Source organism: Portunus trituberculatus, chromosome 25 (genome assembly GCF_017591435.1).
Source record: "Portunus trituberculatus isolate SZX2019 chromosome 25, ASM1759143v1, whole genome shotgun sequence".
Lineage (NCBI taxonomy): Eukaryota > Metazoa > Arthropoda > Malacostraca > Decapoda > Portunidae > Portunus > Portunus trituberculatus.
The window spans coordinates 2,388,312-2,411,701 of NC_059279.1; the positions used below are offsets into that span (position 1 = coordinate 2,388,312).

At 38.8% G+C, this 23,390-nt stretch overlaps 2 protein-coding genes across 9 annotated transcripts in view; both read right to left on the bottom strand.

Moving 5' to 3' along the window:
• Nucleotides 1–1,754: 1,754 nt before the first annotated feature.
• LOC123508911 lies at nucleotides 1,755–13,882 on the bottom strand. 2 transcript variants are annotated; one of them, XM_045262933.1, is made up of 6 exons: nucleotides 13,689–13,882; nucleotides 8,157–8,347; nucleotides 6,083–6,230; nucleotides 4,447–4,586; nucleotides 3,619–3,804; nucleotides 1,755–2,763 (listed from the first exon to the last, which is right to left on the bottom strand). In XM_045262933.1, the coding sequence occupies exons 2-6, from the start codon at nucleotides 8,338–8,340 to the stop codon at nucleotides 2,582–2,584; spliced, it is 840 nt and encodes a 279-aa protein (XP_045118868.1). In that variant the 5' UTR covers nucleotides 8,341–8,347; nucleotides 13,689–13,882; the 3' UTR covers nucleotides 1,755–2,581. The 2 variants fall into 2 exon arrangements, with proteins under 2 accessions (XP_045118868.1, XP_045118867.1); XM_045262932.1 differs by lacking the exon at nucleotides 13,689–13,882 and adding an exon at nucleotides 9,331–9,648.
• Nucleotides 13,883–14,030: 148 nt separating this feature from the next.
• The window catches only part of LOC123508910, a 57,887-nt gene continuing 48,527 nt past the window's right edge, over nucleotides 14,031–23,390 (bottom strand). For all 7 annotated transcript variants that reach the window (XM_045262927.1, XM_045262926.1, XM_045262928.1 and 4 more), the window contains exons 5-6: nucleotides 18,530–18,639; nucleotides 14,031–18,329 (exon numbers count right to left, since the gene is read on the bottom strand). In XM_045262927.1, coding sequence (XP_045118862.1) covers nucleotides 17,850–18,329; nucleotides 18,530–18,639 — 590 coding nt within the window. In that variant the 3' untranslated portion in view covers nucleotides 14,031–17,849. The remainder of the gene's footprint in view (nucleotides 18,330–18,529; nucleotides 18,640–23,390) is intronic.

Below are 23,390 nucleotides of genomic sequence, written 5' to 3' on the forward strand. Positions count from 1 at the left end.
CTGACTAGTTTTGCCTATAAGACTTTCTCATCAGAATGTGGCTCTCAGGTCTAGCCTGCTAAACTAGTCAGGAATAAAGTACTCTCATCACCTTCCACAACTCATAATGTCTCCACTTAGCTATGATTGTCAATTTTAGCTCATTTCTTGGAAATTCATTAAGCTTTGGCGTTATCAGCCATTTATATACAGGGATTTCTCAATTTATGCTAGTTTAGAATATGCAGTTTTAGAATAATACAAGGTAAAAAACCTAGTCATTTTTTTCATGTTACATAAATTATTTAGATGTCAAGAAAATGAAGTTGCACGATTGGTTTAGTTCAGTGATGCGGCCACCAGGTGTTCACCATGTGTACCGCAAACACACTGTCCCTCCGTGCTTTAAGCTCATTTTCAGTGTACCATTTAGGTCAGTAATCATTTGCACTTTATGCGATTTTTACATTACACAATCCCTTCAGGAACGTATCCCTGGCATAATTTGAGAAATCCCAGTACTTTACACTTTGCAGTGAGAATAATGTGTTATGAGCATGCTCATATCACATTAATAATCCAAGATTTGAACTTAGGGAACTATATTATTCCCTAATACATTCATATATATATATATATATATATATATATATATATATATATATATATATATATATATATATATATATATATATTTTTTTTTTTTTTTTTTTTTTTTAGTGATGCATTATGATATACACCAACCAAAGTGTATAAATAGCACTGTATACACTAAGAAAATTCCTAAAATGGTAAACAATATACTGGTTACAATTTACTGTAAACAAATCTGAGATAAAAAGCAAATTAGTTAAAATACGAAAAAAATTAAGGACAAATAATTGTTTTAATCTGATAAGACTGAGGTACAAAGTAGAATGGCATTAAAATTGTTTAATCACTACTGACTATCTGGCTGCTACATAGTGCATCACAATACTGCTGCCGTCCTTGTGCACACTGCATCACACAACATGAAGAGCCATTTGACCAAATTAATGAAGGTGGGCTTGCTTAACATGGTCATAAGGTACAAAAACAAAGTGTAACTTTGAACATGCTTCTTAGATTCATGATTCCTAAATAAGTGGAAGGAACAATGTTCTTCCATTGCAGAGCCTCTGATCAGATTGCTGCAACCCACATACACTTGGCAGCAGTTTTTAACATTGGCAGATTCACCCACCATTGCATTTTGTTACAACCCATCAACATTTTATAAATATAGATACTCATGATGTATATGGTTTTAAACCCTTTAATGTTCCCCAAACTATGTTTACTATTGCAGTCATTCAAGATGATTGCCATAGGGTAGACTCTGTGCTCCAACACTGTCAATAGGTCTCAACACTCAATCTCAAATATTCTCCCACTTGCACGCACGCACGCATGCACACACACACACACACACACACACACACACACACACACACACACACACGGCCCAGTAGCTCAGTGGTTAGAGCGCTGGCTTCACAAGCCAGATGACCGGGGTTCGATTCCCCAGCCGGGTGGAGATATTTGGGTGTCTCCCCTTTCACGTGTAGCCCCTGTTCACCTAGCAGTGAGTAGGTACGGTATGTAAATCGAGGAGTTGTGACCTTGTTGTCCTGGTGTGTGGTGTGTGCCTGGTCTCAGGCCTATCCGAAGATCGGAAACAATGAGCTCTGAGCTCGTTCCGTAGGGTAACGTCTGGCTGTCTCGTCAGAGACTGCAGCAGATCAAACAGTGAATTACACACACACACACACACACACACACACACACACACACACACACACACACACACACACACACACACACACACACACACACACACCATTCTCTTATTTACAGGTCCTGAGGGACTGCCACTCATACAAAAACATCAGTCCTTACCTTCTACCATACTCAACATTACAAAACTTAAATTCTACACAGATTTCTTGGAATTATTCACATGCCAACCATCCCGGCTACTCTTACAATTACATATCACCACAAGGGATTGATGTGTACCAAACATAGCAACAACATAGTCCTGAATGCCATTACATTCTAGTTAATCATAAAAGTAATATGCTGGAGAACACTCATCCAACTCAAGGACACCCCAAATAATTTTCATGTAAGAAAAGATTACACGAGTTGTAATGAACTACAGATTGAATAGTGAAGTGTTTAAAAAATAAATAAATAAAAAAAAAATTTAAAAAAAGATTCAAAGAGCAACTCTGTCTTATGTTGTCAACATGTGAGGGAGATCAAACAAATTCCATCTACTTCTCAGCTGTGAACATCATATGGACTCTGTTGTTGCTTCGTCTTAATCAATCAATCCATTCATATCATCTGTCTCCCTATCCATTTAACACACATCACAAGCATCCAGGCATCACACAACAACAACAACAACAATTCTACCTGGCAACCACCTTGGAAGAAAAATAATATAGGTGCAGTATATTTACAATGAAAATACCACAATGAAGAATCTCAAGTCAATGAAATGTTAATTGGAATAAACATTACGAATTGATAGGTCAAACTCAACAAAGGTCTGAACTACTAAAAGAAGGCATTAATAATATGTAATCCCAAAGCTAAGTGACTGAGTAGCTTCTAGAATGTCTATTGCCTCAAGATAATTGTCAAAAGATGTCTTGTGGAAACCCGTAATACTGAAGCGTTCAAGCCTCTCCTTCCAGCTAGGCTTCTTCTGCAGACTCAGCAAGGACTCCTCTATTCTCTTCACCAACTCAGCTGCAACATGCATCCAATATTAATCCCAGTAAAAATATTCTGTTACAATCTATAATATAAACTAGTAGTATATTAACTTTATTTTTCAACAATAATGGCAAAATCAACTGAATGCCATCAGTCTTTAATCAGTTCTTCAGCTGTGAATGATCATCTAGTATCTCGTCATTTGGTTGGTCAGACAAGAACTCACAAGAAGCAATGTGCGATAATGATCACAAGAAAATTTTATAGCTGTATTTAGTAAATAACTCAGGGTGGCAGTGGCATATTGGATGAGGTGATGAGCGTGGGATTGGGCAGATGTCCACATGTAGGTTTGAATCCCATCACATAATGCCTTGAAACTTTGCCATTTGTCGAGTGGTTTAAAGTTACACACGTCACCATGATACCTAGGTTTTAGGTGGCTACACCAAAGATGCGCTTGGGTGATATGGGCCTTGATATGGGTACCATTATAAATAAGATTGCCTGTGACACTAATGGGCAGAAGCTGAATAGCCCTTTCCATACATACTCTTCAAGTATGCCTACAGGTGCTATAGCCACCCTGCCCCCACCCCCCCAAAAAAAAAATAAAAAACTGATGCTGTGATTGAAATTGATAATCAGTTTCAGAGAAGCATCACCACACTGCTATTGCCCCATTAAATAATGGTAGCTGGGAGTATGACAAATAAAAATACAGATAAGAGGTTCCCTGTCTCTTCACTTCATTCCTTTCAGTCCCCTTTAACACTAAGCTAGAAATACAATGACGATTCTTGTAACCCAGCTCAATGCAAGACACTAACTACCATATACACCTGCACAAAGATAGCTTATATTCGTAGAGTGCCAGAAACAGCTCACCTGGCAGTTTAGTATTGAAGATGATGGGGTGGGGTGGCAGAGGACCCCAAGACACCTGCAGATGTAGCTCTGGCTCTTGGTAGTAGTGGCGGGTCAGGTAATTGGACAGGGACAGGGAATCCACCACTGCTACCTCAGCTTTCTTTGACACCACCATCTCAATTGAACTCATGTGGTCTCCAGAGGCTGTGGAACCAAAAGATCAAGATAAAATTCAACACAATTGGCCTCCACAGTGTTATGATAAAAAATAATGAGTGTTCTTAAACAATTTTTGGTGGTGGAAGATGCTTTTTTTTTTTTATACCATGTGGGCTTTTCACGGGAATTTCTGGGCTAAAGGGGATACTTTTTGGGTACCCCCTATCTCAAAGCCCACCCGCTAGGAAACCGTTACCCCGAGTGAGAAAGCCCAACCTAGACTTGGACCGTGGACAGGATTCGAACCCGTGCGCTTGGAGACCCCTCGAATCCCAAAGCACGCATGGTTCCACTGTACCACGGCTTTGTATCATTTGGACTTGTTGGTATAAAGATGCTTAGTGAAGAGGCTGACATTGTGCAGTGTTACTGTTACTGGGTGAACCTAAAACTGAAAACTAAGAGTAGTAAAATAAATTAAAGCAGTAAATCCAGCACTGTGAATATGTAAACCTATGAATAACTACAAAGTGAAATATTGAAGTAAAATCTTCTGCCACTATCATTTCAGCCATAAAGAAACACTTCTTTTTTTTATGTAATAGGGAAAACTGGCCAAGAGCAACATAAAATTGAAAAAAAACCCACTTCATTGCCAATCCCCATGCAGAGACTTTAAAGCAAGACCTTGTATATCAGAGAAGAATGAGGCATCCTCCCCCATCTGCTTCAGCATGCGCAGGACCAGTCTGTTGCTGGCCAAGGAGTTCTCTCTTGCGTGGACAAACTTGCAGCCTCGGATGTCATAAAACTCCTTCACTCTATCCCTGCAGACACAATAACCACCCAGGGAAGACATCAGTGTAACATGTGGTTTGGTCATAAGAACAGTAGGATCTCAGTCTGATACTTAATAATATCACCTTTCTCAAAAAATGACAAATTAATAGTATTTCTTTTGAAGCTAAAAGGATATGATGACAAAGGTAAGTTCATACCAACTTAAAGAAAGCTGGATTAATATAGCTATGGAGATAAGACCTTATGAGTGTAAATAGTTCAGGTCCTACACACACACACACACACACACACACACACACACACACACACACACACACTTATAACCACTATGATAAGATCTAGACTAGAAAATGCAGCAGTGGTGTGGTCACCATACAGCTAGAAGGACATCAGGGAACTAGAAAGAATCCAAAAGGGTACTACAAGAATGGTGCCAGAAATAAAGGATCTTCCCTATAAATAAAGAATGAAGGAAATGGAACTATCATCTTTGAAGGATAGACAGGAAAGAGATCTAATAACGATGTATAACTTAGTAAACTGTATAGATGGATATCGACAAATAACACTCCCAAGTTCATGAAGTCAGTGTTTAAAGAACATTAAAAACTTTAGTTTTCCACAAAGGACGGTAGACATCTGGAATGGATTGAGTGAAGAGATTGTAGCAGCAGAAAGTGTGTACAAATTTAAGGAAAAGTTGAATAAAAGCAGATATGGAGACAAGTCACTATGAGCCCTGCTAAAACCTTGTAAGTAATATATAACTAGGTAAATATATATGTGATAAGAGGGTAATACCAAGTACTGTAGTTAGGAATAAAACAAAAAAACTATATTAATATATCACGAAAATTAAATGCATACTATCCAAGTTACTCAAAATATCAATTCACTATGAGCCCTGCCTGAACCCTGTAATACACAACTAGGTAAATGCACACACACACACACACACACACACACACACACACACACACACACACACACACACACACACACAGCCCCAGGCTGGAATATGCAGCAGTGACATGGTCTCCAAGCTCTAAAAAAGATATAAGAAAACTGGAAAGGATACAAAGATGGTGCCGGAATTAAAGGACCTCACATATGAAGAACGACTGAAGGATATAGGACTGCCAACCTTACAGGATAGAAAAGAACGTGGGGACCTAACAACAATGTATTAGATAGTAAATGATATTGAAAAAATAGACAAAGAAGACCTGGTGCTGTTGGCGGAAGGAGATGGAAGGACAAGAGGACATGAATAGAAGATCAGGATGAGGCAGTGTGTGAAGGATGTTGGAAAATACAGTTTTCCACACAGAACGGTGGAAAAATGGAATGCATTGGATAAGGAAATTGTTGCAGCACATAGTGTGCATAACTTTAAAGAAACACTAGATAAATGGAGATGTGGAGACAGGACACTATGAGCCCTGCTCGAACCCTGTACAATACAACTAGGTAAATACACACACACACACACACACACACACACACACACACACACACTCACTTCACATCCCGATGCACCACAATGTCTGAGTAGTATCCCAGCAGGCTGCCCTTGGTGGGATGCAGCGTCACTGCCCCTACAGGCATCAACTTGAAGGGACAGCTGCTGGACCTGTACTCCTCCAGGTAGGCCACTGTGGACACGAACGCTGCAACACACAACACAGCAATGAGGATTGAGAGATGAGGAGTTGCATGATCACTCAGCCCATGCAGTCTTCATCAACCTTGAGGTGAAACTTTACATCCTTCCATTAAACACGATTTAAATCTTTAATAAAAATAGTAACTTCAAACCATCTTTGTCATTTCATGTGCTGCAATGATTAAAAGACCTTATAAAAGTTACATTACAAAATGAAACATTAAAAATTGTGTATTATTTACTTATCACAAAAGTGAAACTTTAGTTCATAACAATGGGAGATACAAACACTAAATTGATAGAAGTACTACAAAACAAAAGTGGAAGCATCCTTAATGGTGAACAGTTGTGCAATTTCTAAAAGGATAAAGTGAGAAAAAACAAGCTGCTTAAGTGGTTTCTCATAAAAATAAATTGAAGTTTTGGAAGACACTAAACTAGTCTACCAGCACTGCTGAGGCATTCTGGAGTCAGGAAGAGGAAGAGAGGGGGAGAGATAAATTTGATAATAATGTTGTTGAGGCATTCTGGATAGGGATGACAGAAGTGGGAATAAATTATAATAATGTGTCACTAATCTTTATCTGGAAGGCAATAAAATGATAGACAATAATATAAATTACATAGAATAGTGATTAGCTGGATGCCTTCCTCATACGCCTCATGGGTGTACTGTGGCTGGAGGAGAGAGTGGCAGGTTTAGTGAAAGTGCTACAAACATAATAACTGGTTCTCTATAAAAGACATACTGTACATACAAAAATATACATACTCATATACTGTATATCGACATTTTAGAATTATACTGTATATATGTATAGGTAATAGGTCACTCCAGTAGGTACGTACTTAAAATTGATGCCATAGTATGCGTATCAAACAAGTTTCATTGCGGCATGACAAGAGGGTGATACCAGATATTGTAGTTAGGTATAGAACTGAAAATACCAGCATTAATATATCAAGAAAACTAAAATCATATAATCCAAGTTACTCAAAATAAAGACTTAAGTAAAGCCAAAACAACCTTTGCCAGCTTCTACACAAAAAAGATGCACATGCAAAAACAAACAATAACTACACCAGGGGGAAAAAATACTTATCAACTGAAATAAAAATAAGTATTAGCTGATGGAAAAAAATGTCTCAAGTTCTGGAGGAAAATCAAACGGAAGAAAAACTGAAAAGAGGATTGCGATAAGCACTACTTCTAAACATTCAAGCAAAGGCAAAGCTACTTTTTTGGATGAGAGAGAGAGAGAGAGAGAGAGAGAGAGAGAGAGAGAGAGAGAGAGAGAGAGAGAGAGAGAGAGAGAGAGAGAGAGAGAGATGAAGGAAGCTGAAGACTGGGGAAGGAATGGACAGATAGTACAAGCGCTAAGTAAAGGGGAAAAAAAGGGTTGGGGTAAATGCAAGATCAAATCTCACCTGACTCTTATCAGTTCAGGAAGATTTATTTAGTAAAGTGGATGGCTCATGTCCCTCTGCCAGTGAGCAAGAGCTGAAAATGGGGCGAGCATAAACCTCATGACGGCAAACCAGACCCAAGGCATTCATCATTACCAGACCATCTCATGAGGCAAACTTAGATACAGAATGAATGAATGAATGCTCAACACCAATATAAAAGGAATTAATCTTGCTCAACAACACCATGGCACGAAGGATGGACAAAATGCCATATATACAGCACGGCATTGGCAAATCATGTTATGGTAGTGAGTACTTTGAGTCAACCTTCCAGTCCGTAGCGTGTCTTTAACATCTCACTGTACAGACCAGCGTGACAGCCACTCATCTAGAAAGCACATGAAGAAATAAGTGCATAAAAACAATAAATAAAGCTTTATATTTTCTTCCTTACTAGGCTGACCTGAAAGAAGCATCCATTACTTTGACAAAAGCAAGATAAACTGAATCCCAAACTCACCCAGGTCAACACGGTCCTGGTCTCCCCGAGTGATGTTCGGTCCTTTGATGCGTGAACTGTACAGCAGCTCGGTGTGGATGCCAAGCTCATGCTCCAAGTACTCTGCCAGGAACTCGTAATACTCCACAGGCATCCCTGGACACATGTAGGTGGCCAGCCGTAGTATTGTATTGTTGGTTGACATCTTGCTCCTGTTGAAATTTAGAAGGTAAAATATATCCACTAGTGTCAAACTACTGCATCAAGTTCTTTGTAATTCTGTGAGTATTTGGCATATCACTGATTATTTTGGGACATTTTTGCACTTTACAAATCTATCTTTGTGTATACTTCAACAATGGCACTGGGTGAATTAATAGTACACACATCTTGCATCCTGGTGAGGCTAAGTTAAGTCAGGGAGCTCAATGGGGTCATAGCCTTCATGTTAGGTTAGGTTAGGTTTGGTTTGACAACCTATATTTCAGTGGGCTCACCCAGCCCCCCAAAAAATATAATTTCACTAATTTTTTTTTTCATTTTGCACTTCCTACTCAAACACTCCATTTCCCCTCAGCCCCCATGTTTACTGGGGCTGGGAGGGCAGGACACAGAATGTAATGAGACATTAATGATAAAATTTTAACTGGCTATTTATACTACTACTCAATGACTCTTGCATGCCACCTGCCAAATCAGACTGTGAGCCAAACCATGAAGCATTTTTTTTTTCAGGCAGTACATAAAAGTAAAGCCATGTAATAAAGCTGAGGGTAAAGACTTGGTGAATCTTTACCAACAAAGCATTCAAGACAGATGAACATGACCAAATTGTCCTCGGAAGGTGCTCACTAGCCCTGTTTCACCAGTGCACAGAGGCTGGTTCCGTCACGCCACATGCCCAGCAGGGTTACATGACTTTTCAATGTCAAACTTGCATCACACACGACAGATTACACGCCACCACACACCTCGTCACGCACACACCAGTTATGAACACGATAATGCCAAGAAACAACAGATGCAATATAAACTAATCTAGGTGTAAATCCTGGTCTTAATATATCTCAGCACCGGAGATGAATCAAGTTTCCTCACTCAGAACACCATATCTCATACTGTCAGACATCCACATACACAACCATCAATTATTTAGTGAACACACTGCAATATCAACACAATAGGTCACACTTACAACCACGGCGATGAGAGGAGAGAAGTGTGGAGAGCAGAGCAGGACGGAGATCACCAACAGGGTAAGGGAAGGACTGAAGGCTCCTAGCAACACAGAACACACAAGTCACCAGCCACAACAGGTCCTCCTTGTGCCTCCCTCTGTATAACTCACTCACTTATTCTCTCCCTGCCCACGCCACCAATTACCCAGCAACTAACACACCCACACCAGTGTCTCCAGGCCTCGCAAATGGCTAGGAATAAGGGCGTCCATGTGTCCCATTATCCCCAATGACAGGGCCGCAAAATACACCACGTGACACCCAGACCGCCGTCAGCTGATTCTCGAGGACGAACTAATATTAGACTTGCCCGAATCTATGTGAAATCCCGGCATTGTGGGAAATTCTGGTTCCTAGGTGCTGTAATGTAATTAGATATGAAAGAAGGTTGATGGTGAGTTATGTAGACTGCTGTTAAGGGCTTTGTTGCATTCTACCATTGCGGCTTTGTATAAATATGAAAGTCTCTGTCCTTGATGGTCTTATCTATATGAGCACTGCTGTCACTTCAGGGTTAAGTAGGTTTGGGTTTTAGTAGATATTGTTGCAACAGATAATGCTATACAATATTGATGAATCATTCTGTAACTAAAACACAAGCAAGTATAGACAGTTTCAGTGAAGACCGACGGAACAAAAAGTTATGAAGAATGACGTCTGTTCACCAGGTAGGAAGAAAAAAATAGCCAAGGAAAACATGAAGCAAGAAAAGACAAAGTTTAAAGAAAGTGAAAGGAAGACTAAAAATAGCCAAGATAATATAAACAGTAGCAAAGTTATAGAAAGTAATGAGAGGAAAGAATGCAGTGCTGTACAGGAAACAGTTGCAGAGTTGTTTGTGAAAGAAGATAAAAAAGAAAAGCGCAGAAGACCAAGGGTGAATTCAATAGAACGCACATCATTCAAGGAAAGTGAAAGGAAGGTTAAACACAATCTAGATAGTGAGAGCTGAAAAAGAGGTCTTATCTCGAGGCTACTTCAAGGGTGAACAATGTGTTAATCAAATAAAGAAAGTAAAGAAAATATACGAAAGAAAATCATAGAACCAAAAGAAAAAAATGAGAGAAAAATAGAAAAAAAACAAGAAACAGAAAGAATACCTAAACCATTGAAAAAAGATATATAGATGTTACAAGAAGTAGAAGAGAAATAACCAATACATACACGGAATGCACAATCAGACAACAAAAAAATTAACAAAAGAAAAAGTAAAGACAATAAAGAACAAGATAAGAACCTGAGAGATAGAAAGAGATAAGAAAAGAAATATGCAATAGATATACGCAAAGGAAAAGCATGGAACTATAAAAAAAAAAACGTTAGAATGAAAAAAAAAAAAATAAAGGAAATAAGTATGAGAAGCAACATTTAAGCGCTAGAAAGAGATACATGTTAGAAGAGAAGGAAGAGGACACAGGATTGTATGACCTTGTCGTAAGGGGCAGACGAAGGACACCCAGGGGTCGTAGCCAAGCACACCACGAAGTCCTTACATGATCACTCACTCGCTACTAGTTACCACAGAAACCTTCGTCACTTAGGCTGCTAGCAAGAGTACGTTCATTGGTTGCTACTCATGCCGTAATAAGGTACACAAAAAAAGTTTAAGTATCTGTTAGGCTAAATAATATGTAAAGATGAAGGTTTTGGAAGCAATATAGGCAATGAGTGAATGAAATAGTAGAGAAATAAGATGTACCTATATGTCATTTTACACCTGCATCCAAACTAATAATAAAGCTAAGTTGAGAGGTAAAACAAATGAATAAAGAAAAATCACAAATCGTTCAAGTAACGTATGAACACATATAGATTATACTCACCTCAAGAGAGAGAGAGAGAGAGAGAGAGAGAGAGAGAGAGAAACTACATTTCCGACTCGTGCTATATGGGGAGAGAATCTGAGTTACATAATGGAAAACTACTGTAGGTGCAGACGGCTCCTGACCTGATGAACCAGCCTTCCTACAATTATTTTTAGCTAAAGCGGCGTTTCAACCTAAAGGATTCTAGTTAATGAAGTGTCAATTCACCCACACCTTTCTGAATGTACAGGTTAAGAGAGAGAGAGAGAGAGAGAGAGAGAGAGAGAGAGAGAGAGAGAGAGAGAGAGAGAGAGAGAGAGAGAGAGAGTGTGTGTGTACAAGTATATATGTATGCAAGTACGTATTTGCCCTTAGAATAATGTGTATACGTGTGTTATAGTAATGAATTGGTTGTTATGGCGGGAACTTAGGATTGAGTGACCGCAATGTGAAAACAGGGCGCTATTGCTCAAGTTATTACGACACGTTCACACTCATACTCACACACACACACACACACACACACACACACACACACACACACACACACACACACACACACACACACACACACACACACACACACACACACACACACACACACACACACACACACACACACACTTACTTTATTCATTTATATACATTTTTTTTATTTCGTTTTTCCATTCACTTTAATAGAGTTTTTGTTGTAATTTATAGTGTCTTAGGTATAAACTTTCAAAATACTACTAATTATCATTATCTATTACCATTTATCGATTTATTTATTTATTTATCATTATTATTATTATTATTATTATTATTATTATTATTATTATTATTATTTATCTATTTATCTATTTATTCATTTATTCATTGATTTATTATTTTCTATTTATTTATTTATTTTTTTATACAGTTCGTTTCAGACATGAGGATTGCGAATATAGGCGTGTGTAAATTGCCGGGGTGTGGTTACAAAGAAGAGGGTGAAGGCTGAGACTCTTCTCTCTATAACTTTTACCTAACACTTTCGCAATTGTCTTCATTCATTCGTTCATCTACCAATCTAGCTGCGATTTCCATCCATTCATCGGTGTTTTCTGTGCATCGTGTAGAAAATCATCCTGTTGTCTATTTTCATTATTAACTATTATTTCTACTAGTTTATTCATTCATTCCTTCATTTGTCCTTGTAGTTACTAAGTCTATTCATTCATTTAGGATTGCTTTGCTTAATCTTGGGTCAAATTATAGTTTTCACTTTACATTGTTATTATCTTCATTATAATTATTGACAGTTATCATTATCATTATTGTTATTACTGTTATTACCATCGTTGTTGTTGCTGCAGGTGTTGAAGTTAACAAGGAAGGGCAGGTGTTCACGGGCATTACTGCGTTGGAATTTTTTTGTAACAGATGCGTTCAGGTATGTCCGTATCTAGCAGCTGTGTGTGTGTGTGTGTGTGAGGGAGGGAAGGGGGATACACGGGATAAATCCCTTGAATTTTTATACATATATTTCTTCCCCGGTTTCTATTTGTTTATCTGTCTGTTTCTTCACACACACACACACACACACACACACACACACACACACACACACACACACACACACACACACACAAACAAACAAACAAACAAACACGACCTAAGCATATCCAACAGAACACTTTGTTTCCGAGGGACAAAACAAAGACACAAAGACAGGGAAACACAAGGGGCAGATTGCACGCCAAATTGTAACGTTTGTCTTCATTACTTTGGCCTTGTCTCTCGCATCTAAAAATATTCACAAGGAAGGTGCGAGTGAGGGTGGAGAAGGAATTATGCGCTTAAACTACCACTGTTGACACCTGACGGGCACAGGTTTGATCACCATGTCTACACTGCCATAACTATAGTAGAAATGTCCCACAGTGTTTATCGAACTAATAAAACAACGTCAAAGTCAATGCCACACCTCAGGACACTGCAAAGGGGAAAGAATCGAACCGGCCAAACATCGCAGTGAGGGAGGAGCTGGTGTCTCTATACATTGGTGAAGAGAGTATAGCTATAGCGTCAGGTCACTGCTCAAACACAGATGCATCCATTCACTCTGAGACTCATAGCACAGACCCCTGAGAGCACGCCATGCAGTAAGGTACAGGACAGCGGTATGATTGCAGTCTCAACCAATACACCACACGTAACTATACACATTCTCACGGTCTAGATCACACTTCTACGAGCATTTCTGACCCTATTTTACCCTATCGGAAAATGGGGTTAGGTTAGGTTAGGTTAAAACCCCGCTTTCCCAGAAGGTCCTCAAGCTTGTTAGATATAGGGGGGAAAAATATAAGATAGGGTATATTGGTTGAAACTGCAAATTTACCAGGACAGCTAATGACTATACCACTGTGATCCCTTGTGACACCCTTCTCGTTACTCATGCCACCCTCTCCCTGATGCCCTGCTTGGAATCTCTACCGGGGTCACTTGCTTCCTACACCACATGACAGACACACTGTATACGAGACCTGGGTTTGTAATCTCTCCTGTCGCCCCTCAGTAATGCTGGTCAGAGCCTTGTGGAGGAAGCTGCCACAACACCGCCATTCATCATCCCCGGCAGGAACAGAAAAGATGGCGATGTCAGAATGTCCTCCTTTTCTTATTTTTTTCCTTCCACCTTTGGGTTTTGGATTATCACTTGGATCTTCACTTTCTTTGCATTGCTTCCTCGTTCCCGCCCACTTTAAATTCTTTATAAATTCACATCTCCACTCTCTTAAGATGGAAGGAACTGAGAGGCAAATGGAAGGTTATCCGCGCGAATCGTTTCTCGGGATTGTTTCGAATAGGAAGAAGAAAGCCAAGAGTCACTGAGGCCACACTTTTATTGTTTCCAGCGGGGTCACAGTCTTCGTTATATCAACAAGGGTCTCTGCCTTAACCTATGGCAATTTATTAGAATATTCTTATAAAACTTCAATGTAATGTTGCCTCCTCTTCCGCCTCATGTCAGTCAAATTATGGAAATGTAACTACAAACTGCTCTGAGATGTGATTCGGGACGGCTTTCGAATCGTGTGCTCGAAACCTTAACTGCTGATTGGAAATACTGAAAATATGTATGGAAATGGACTGCTTGTAACTTTCCTACTGATGATCTATTGCTGACTACGTGAAGACGGAGGAGAAGGCAACTGTTGACACTCAGCAAAATAATAATCATAGTCCCTTGGTGTGAGATTCGAAACTATTGAGTGACTTATTGACTTTTATGAAGCTTCACAAGTGTTCATTTGATTGGAGAAGCTACAGGATTAGATAGTCAATTAAACTTTTTCCTTTCCGTTCATAGTTGGCAGAGGAATAAGCACTTCATATACATTCATTTACAAGATCTACATTCTCAAAACACCGTAACTACTTGAAACTGGTCCTAGTGTGAGTTACGACTTTCAATGGTGCTAAGTGACTCGGTGAAAATTTAACGGGAATTCGAAAATAAGAAAAACTCTCATGGGAACCTAATCAAACATCTAAAACCTTTGAAAATAAACTTAAATGAGATAATAAAGCGCTTCAAAATACGGGCCTGCTGATTTCCATGAGTTCAGTTGACAAGCCTTACTGGTGACAATGGGATGTGAAAGGTTGTTATTTTGCTGAGCGCACGCGGGGACCTGCGCTGCAATGGCCCAGGCAGCGCACTCCTCGCTCTCCTGCAGGACACTCGCACGCAAAAACAAATGAGGACAGATAATATATATGTATGTATAAAAAATGAGAGAAAAAAATATAGATAAATGTATACGTAATTATAACGACCCAAATACACTGCCATACATACATACGTGATGTTACTAAGTAGTATTGCCTCAGTCAAACACAACACCAAACGAATACGAACGTAGTACAATATTATTACAACTTGTGTGTGTTTCCCCCCAAAAAATGGACCGCGAAGTGTTTCCCTTCCTATAATTCACAACAAGTGGACGGAATGAGTTACAAATGGAAGATTCTGCCTGTGGAAAGAACGACAGTCGACGGTGCATCCACACACACCTATGGCGGGCACCTGTGGCGTCAACCCTCTGACTGCTCGCGGCTCTCACCTCAGCTTTGATAGAACGGCCAGGCGAAGCTAAGGGCATCATTTGTCTATTGCAGCATCTCAATTTTAGCTGTATTCTCTATCTGTGCTTAATCAAATGATCGGGAAGAGGTAAGAGTATTATTCAAAGCTTAATAAAACGGTTTGGTAAAAGCTGGAGTACAATTTGACTTCTATTCGAGCTTAATGAAATGATCCGATGTAAATTCAGATCATTATTCGTTTGTTACAGCTTCTCGTTGATCTAATTTGTAAAGACATCACTGGTAACAAGAGTGATAGCAAAGTTTAGACATTATAAAGCCTTTAGTCGTCTTTCTAGCTCTTATTGTTTCTCCTGAAGTGTCACGAGTTAAAGATTAAGTTTAGATTACAATTTGGAGACACCCGTGGCAGCATTAGTGGTCGAGTGCTTCAAGGGTCCCAGTGGCTAAAGTTTGAATGTAGCCAGATAAAGTCATTCCTGGTTGTTTAGATGTGGTAACAAGTGCCGTGCCACCACAAACAGTCAGAGGGGTGAAGGTAACACTAAAAATAAAGGTGAGGTCATGTGTTAACGTCCTCTGCAAGTCAGGGGCGACATCTGACAAACCCTGAAGAAAAGCAATGGCTGAATACGCAAACTGCACAGAATCACTCTCCTCTCAATCTGCCTGAACGAAATGGTTACTTTGTCCGTGACGAGTAAAATCCTATGCTTCGTTATTTCTTTTATCATTACTGTTACAAATTAATCCTTTTTTGTTAGAGAGTTATGTTCTGAATTGCTAGATCAAAGAAGGTAAGGAGGATAGTAGTGATGATAATGCCATAGGTAAGAAGTAAATGTATGTTTTCTAGATAGTTAATTAGATCATACGTGATGGTTAGGTTAGATGAAATTAGAGCTTGTTAGCTAAAAGAAAATGATAATGGTGACGGTACTAATGCAAGAAATAGATGTGTAATGATTTTTCTGGACTGAGTTACAAGATTATTCATGGTAATTATAATGGTCAGGTTAAGTTTGGTCTGGTAAATTAAATCTTAACAAAAACATTAGCGACGTATATAACTTTTTTGTGATAAGGAAAAGACTGAATGAAAAGGATTTATGGAGAATAGTGAGTAAAAACATGAAAATAAAAAACACACACAGAAGAAAAAAGAAACGTACGATTTTACTACCCAAAAAGAAAAAGAACGAGAGAGAGAGAGAGAGAGAGAGAGAGAGAGAGAGAGAGAGAGAGAGAGAGAGAGAGAGAGAGAGAGAGAGACGAGTGTGATTCTGTATAATGTTTTCTCACACTAACATTAATTAAACACTAACTTTTGCATACACTGCCAGACTGTCGTTGTTTTTAAAGCTTAGTTCACTCCACCATACATGTTTTGATCTCAGCGACACGGGACCAGACCGCCTTGTGTGTGTGTGTGTGTGTGTGTGTGTGTGTGTGTGTGTGTGTGTTTGATTCTTTTGTAACATATATACACTAAACGCAGCACCGGGCTATTTCTGGTGTGTGTGTGTGTGTGTGTGTGTGTGTGTGTGTGTGTGTGTGTGTGTGTGTGTGTGTGTGTGTACAGTGATTCAGTTTCCATCCTAATCCATCACTTTCTCAGGGTAATACCACAGGGAGGGGGTAGTACATGGGTGCTCCCTGGGGCCGCTCAGACCCCCGTGGCCGTCCTTTACATACAGATTACCTTGGCACACGTGAAGGAGAAAAAAAAGGAAAAGAAAAGGTACAAAACAAGAATTCAAAAAGTACCCCCATAAAAAAGGGTCAAGAAGAAAATGGAGTATATAACAACTAGATAAAGATATGGAGATAAATATACAGATTTCTCAACTCAGCCTTGACCTCCAGACAGGGCTACCAGTACAGGGGTCACGCAGGCTTGCCAACCGGGTGTGTGCTGCGGTACGGACGGATCGCTTACTAGTACCACATAACAAAATAAGGAAAGAAAACGGGTATAAAAGGAAGAAAACGTAAGGAAGTCGCTCATGCACACGTCCCAACAGTTCACTTATTTCTCTCCATTTCTCTCTCGTCTGATTGTTCCTGCGTGTGCGTGTGGATGTACGTACGTGCGTGTGTACCTGAGTGTCTTTCAGGTATATTCGTCCACTCACATCACTTAATTCGTGTTTATTATTGTCTCTTCTCGCTTGACACCACCTCCCAACATCACCAGGCGCATTGCTGAAGTGCCCTTGAGTGACACAACGAGGCATGAAACTAGTACATGCACACACACACACACACGCACACACACACACAGGTGGCGCTGACGCTGAACGCTCACTGGCACTTTGGCATCAAGTGAAGGGACGCGGCGGAGAGCCCCACGAGTACAGTTCTCCACAACGCACTCAAGTCACAACTGGCCAACACACTCGAGCTGGCACCGAGAGTCACAAGCTAGCTACACAGACTCCATTTGGCTGAAAGACATCACCAGCTGGCCAGTAACGTTCCTAGCTGGCAGGGCGAGTCATTAGCTGACCACAAAAGCCCCGAGGTGGCCAGACACTGCTCTAAGTGAACAAGAACATCCCCAGGATGACTGCGGGTCACGATGGGCAGCGCTACACTGACGTGGACTGCGTGTGGATGCGGACCTTCTTCTTGGCGACGGGACTGGACTGCGTGAAGGCCAAGTTTTGTATGCCAAGGGAGGAGTCCGGGGCGTCCTCTGGGGGCGCCGGCTTGGGCTTCCTCAGGGACGACCTGAGGGGCGTCCTGTTGGGATCGAAGGCCACCTTCATGCCGTTGGGGCGCCCCGCGTGACCGTTGGTACCGTTGGCGGTGATCATGTAGGGCTGGCCGCTGAAGTGTGTCATCGCCACGCCGTTAGCGTTGCGATGCACGCGTCCCGACGAGCGGTGAGCTCCGCCCTTGGCGTGGCCGTTCCTCGAGTCCCTAAAGCTTGGGTTGGAGATGGTGGTGGCGGCCGTGCCCTCAGGGTCACGCCCATACACTGTAGGGTCCCCGCCAAGCTTCCTGGACCAGCCAAACTCGATCCCTGCGCCCACGCCCGCCACGACGCCCACTAGCACGCTGATCACCTGGGGATGAAGAACAGGTGAGCACAGGAGGCAAGGGTGTGAGTGAGATCAACTCAATAACTCATTAACCAACTGAGTTGAATAAGTCATTGAAATAACTGACTCACAGTGCGAGTCCTTCCCAACCCAAGAAAGAGGAAAGTAGAGTAAGTGAGAGAGGAAATGATCCATGGCAGGTCCTGTACGAGTGGAGTCCGTACCTGCAGGTAGAAGGCCCAGCTGAGCGTGACCACAAGGCCGTAGCTGATGCCTGACTTGGAGATGAACACCTCGATCACGAAGAATAGCAGACTCACCAGCGAACACAGAACTGAAAGACGGAGGAGTCACGTTAACACACGACAACAACAGTCACGCTTCCTTGTTTGTTTGTATCCCTGCTGTAAACTAAACGATTGAATAGATAGATAGATAGATAAATAAATAGATAGATAGATAGAAAAATAGATAGATAGATAGATAGATAGATAGATAGATATATATATATATATATATATATATATATATATATATATATATATATATATATATATATATATATATATATATATATATATATATATATATATATATATATATATATATATATATATATATATATATATATATATATATATATATATATATATAGAGAGAGAGAGAGAGAGAGAGAGAGAGAGAGAGAGAGAGAGAGAGAGAGAGAGAGAGAGAGAGAGAGAGAGAAAGCTTATTACATCTGACCCTCACTAGGTATTTTCAGCCGAGCTATTTCTAGTCCAATTATTTTCAGCCTAAATCTCGTGACCTATAACACTATAGTCTGGCTGGACGGGAAACCAGGGCAGTGGACACACACACACACACACACACACACACACACACACACACACACACACACACACACACACACACACACACACACACAGTTTATTGATTAATAGTTTTCCGAAATTATTTTTACTATGGACCAAACTTGAAGAAAATGGACAAAAGTAAATCCCTGAAAAGAAAATGGGTTTAATGATTGATTACTTTTAATTAGCTGATCGATTTCTGGAACGACAACAGATTTTAGCACGAGAATCACCAAAACAGAACTAAAATAAATAGAAAAATGAATGAGAATATGAAAAATGAATAAATGAAAGGATAAAGACAAGAAGGAAACGAAAAAAAAATATGCTAGAAAGAATTGAACAGATAAACAAACCTAATAACAGAAAAAAAAGAGTAAATAAATGGACAGGTGAATAAATAAAGAAACCATGATAAGTAAATAACAAATAAATAAAGAATAATAAAGAAATACAAATAGATAAATAGAAAAATGAATGAGAATATGAAAAAAAAATGAATAAGCGAAAGGATAAAAGACAAAGAAAACGAAAGAATGATATAGAAAAGAATTGAAGAGATAAACGAACCTGATAACAGAAAGAAAAAAAAAAGAGTAAATAAATGGAAAGGTGGATAAATAAAGAAAACTATAACAAGTAAACAAATAACCGTAATCGTAACCTCTATACAACGGACACTAATTTCCTCATTTTCTTCGTTATGCGCAGACTGATTAGTGACAATAGCGACCAACCCAAGGACACACACACACACACACACACACACACACCTGAATGCATAACCTCATATTGTTTCATCCCAACAATAAGGAGAGATAAAAACAAGGCCACAATGAGCAAGTTCACTATGAAGGTTAACGTCTCTTTTGTTCCTTTACGGTGCCTTTTGAGTGGTTTGAAAATTCCATGGTCATCTCTATTTTTTTCTTCTTTTTATTCGTATATACGCAGTGTTTATTGTTCTATCTCTTGTTTTATTTATCTTCTCTACTGTTTACGTTGCTTTCGAGTGGTTTTAAAAGTTCCATAGTCATCTTTTTTTCGTTTTCTTCTTTTCTTTATTCGTATATACGCAGTGATTAGTGTTTATTGTTCTATCTCTTGTTTTATTTATTTTTTTTCTCTTGTTCACGTACCCTGCTGTTATAATTTTTTTTCCCCTGTTTACGATATATTTGTGTGGTTTAAATGTCCCTGTTCATCTTTTTTTTTTTTTTTTCTATATACGCAGTGATTAGTGTTTATTGTTCTCTCTCTTGTTATATTCATTTTTTTTCTCTTGTTTACGATATTTTTGGGTAGTTTTAAAAGTTTCTGGTAGTTTTTTTTCCTATATACGCAGTGGATATGTTTTTTTATCTCCTCTCGTTCTTTTATTTATTTTCTCTCCTGTTTACGATATTTTTTGGTGGTTTTGAAAGTTTCTGGTTATTTTTCTTTCCTATATACGCGATGATTAAAGTTTATTGTTCTTTTTCTTGTTGTTATGTTTATTCTCTCTCTTGCTTATGATGTTTTTGGGTGGTTTTGAAATACCCCTGGTCATTTCTTTCCCCTTATATACGCAGTGATCAGGGATTTCTTTCTTTCTCTCTTGTTGATATATTTATTTTCCATGTTATTGTTCTTTTGGTTATAACATTTGGTAGTGACGTATATTCTGTTATTTTTCTTCTATTATTATACTTTTATTATCATTATTATTATCATTATTATTATTATTATTATTATTATTATTATTATTATTATTTTACTATTATTATACATTAAGTTTTTTTTATAATAACGGGTAGTTTTTTTTCATTATTAATTCATATGGCGACGTATTTAAATTTATGTATACAATTTCTCTTTTTATCATTATTGTACTTTTTTTTTTATTTACAAGTTTTTTTTTCTTTTTTTAGTGTATCAGGTGACGTGATTGTTCCATTAAGCACCTCAAGGTTTGGTTATCCTCTGCCCCATAAACCATGACTCGCACTTTACTTTCTTTTTAGTACATGTTGCCACTCTGTTCAATTTTCTTACTCGTTACTTTTATTTTCACATTGATTTACTTTATTTACTTATTCATTTATTTAGTTTTCAGGTATGTGTATCATTATTACATGTTGCCACCCTGTTCAATGTTCGTTATCATTATTTTCACATTTAGTATTTATTTATTCATTTTCATTTATTTATTATTATTATATATTTTTTAGGTATTTATATCATTATTTAGCGATCACCTCGTGGGATTGCCTGGTTTAGCTGACTGGATTACTTTCATTTTCTTTTCAATATTGTCTCGATTACTATAGTTGCTATTTACATAATCTTTTTTTTTTTTTTTTAAGTGCTCAATGACTCTTGATATTTTCTCTAGTTGTGGTTCACTCTTTCCTTGTTTTTATTGAAAGGTACTCTGTTTAATTTCATCAATGTAGGTATTCTTATTACATTTCACTGCCATTACCACTCCGATAGAAGCATACAGCCCGACAGACTATAGATGCTGATTTGATAAGGCAGTTGTCTCTCTACATGTAGCTTCTATTTGTAGTTACACTATTCATTATATTACTTATTTAACTTTATTTTACTATATTCATATAATTTATTTATCTATTTATTTATTATATATTTTTTCGTCATTCTGGATCATAATTTTCAAAGGCACAAGTCAGCGAGTGTCAGAACGAATGATATATGCTCATTTGATCACTTTCTACTATTATATTACTATTCGTTCGCTCTGATTGGCTGACCGAATTTCTTTCAAGGATTTTCTGGCGACTGTGATTGGCTGAGGCTGTTGGTAGTGGCGTCTTAAAGAGCTGGTGACTAAAAGCTTTATATAAATACACATTTCTTTTAGCACATCGACTAATGAAGCTTAATTGACAACCTTGGAAAAAAAAATACTAAGAGTCAAACGTTTTCTTATTAACGAGAACCGAGAAATAAGAAAAATGAACACAAACTTGATCTATAAACTGGACAGGGTCGGGTAAAACAGAAGTGAAGGAAGGGGTATCTTGAGTTTTAAGGAAGCGAAGGTCATCACGTCTGTCTGTCTGTGAAAAACTCCTAATGTTATACAAACCAGCGTGTTTTTCCTGGTGGGTGTAACACAATCAATAGGAGGAGGAGGAGGAGGAGGAGGAGGAGGAGGAGGAGGAGGAGGTAGTAGTGGAAGAAGAATGAAATAAAAACAAGGATTCGGAAGAGAATTAGGTCAAGGAAGAACACAAATATAAAAGATGAACTGGAACAAATGAGAAGAGGAGGTGGAGGAGGAGGAGGAAGCAGAAGAAGAAGAAGAAGAAGAAGAAGAAGAAGAAGAAGAAGAAGAAGAAGAAGAAGAAGAAGAAGAAGAAGAAGAAGAAGAAGAAGAGAAGAAGAGGAGGAGGAGGAGGAGGAGGAGGAGGAGGAGGAGGAGGAGGAGAAAAAGGAAGAGGAAGAGGATGCAATATTCTTACACGTATCAGCGCGTTACCTTCGTAGCATTTACCAAACAATAGAGAATAATGTTGTTATAGCGCCGAGTCATTAGGGAGTTTTAAAAGGTCCAGACAGATTTATGGATTAAGGATGACAGGTGAATATGAGGAGGTGTGTTTTCTGCAGGTAATGGCCACGTGTAGGTTCGCTAGCTTCTTGCAGCTTCCCCCCCTTATCTATCATGTATGTTCTCAGTTTCTTGTGGATGTTATTGAAGGTTTCAGGAATGTTTTTACGATTCCAGTGATAATTTAAGCTCTTCAATAATGGGACACATTTTTACCTCATGATTCGTGTATGATTAGACCACTTTATTGACATTAGGAAGGGTCTATGGAGGTCAGATGGTTAATGGCCACAGTTTTCATTATTTCAATCCACCAAATAGGTTTCTGAAGCTGTATAAAATCACCAAATAGTAAACAGAATGAATATGAAACGGATTAATAAGTATTATATAACATCTTTAGAAAAAAAAACAAAACATACATATAGATAAAATAGAATAGGTAAATGAATGAAAAAAAAATCTCTGTAACATTTAAAAATAGTCATAGATACGAAAAACATCCATGAAAACCTCCCAACCTTTTGAAAAAAAAAAAAAACAGTTAGTTAATTAGGGGGAGGGGGGATAGACAGTGGGGATGAAGGAAGTGGTAGAAAGTAGAAGATGAAAGATTTGGTGAAGATATGAAAGAAAGTAGAACAACAACAACAGACAACACAAAGTAGA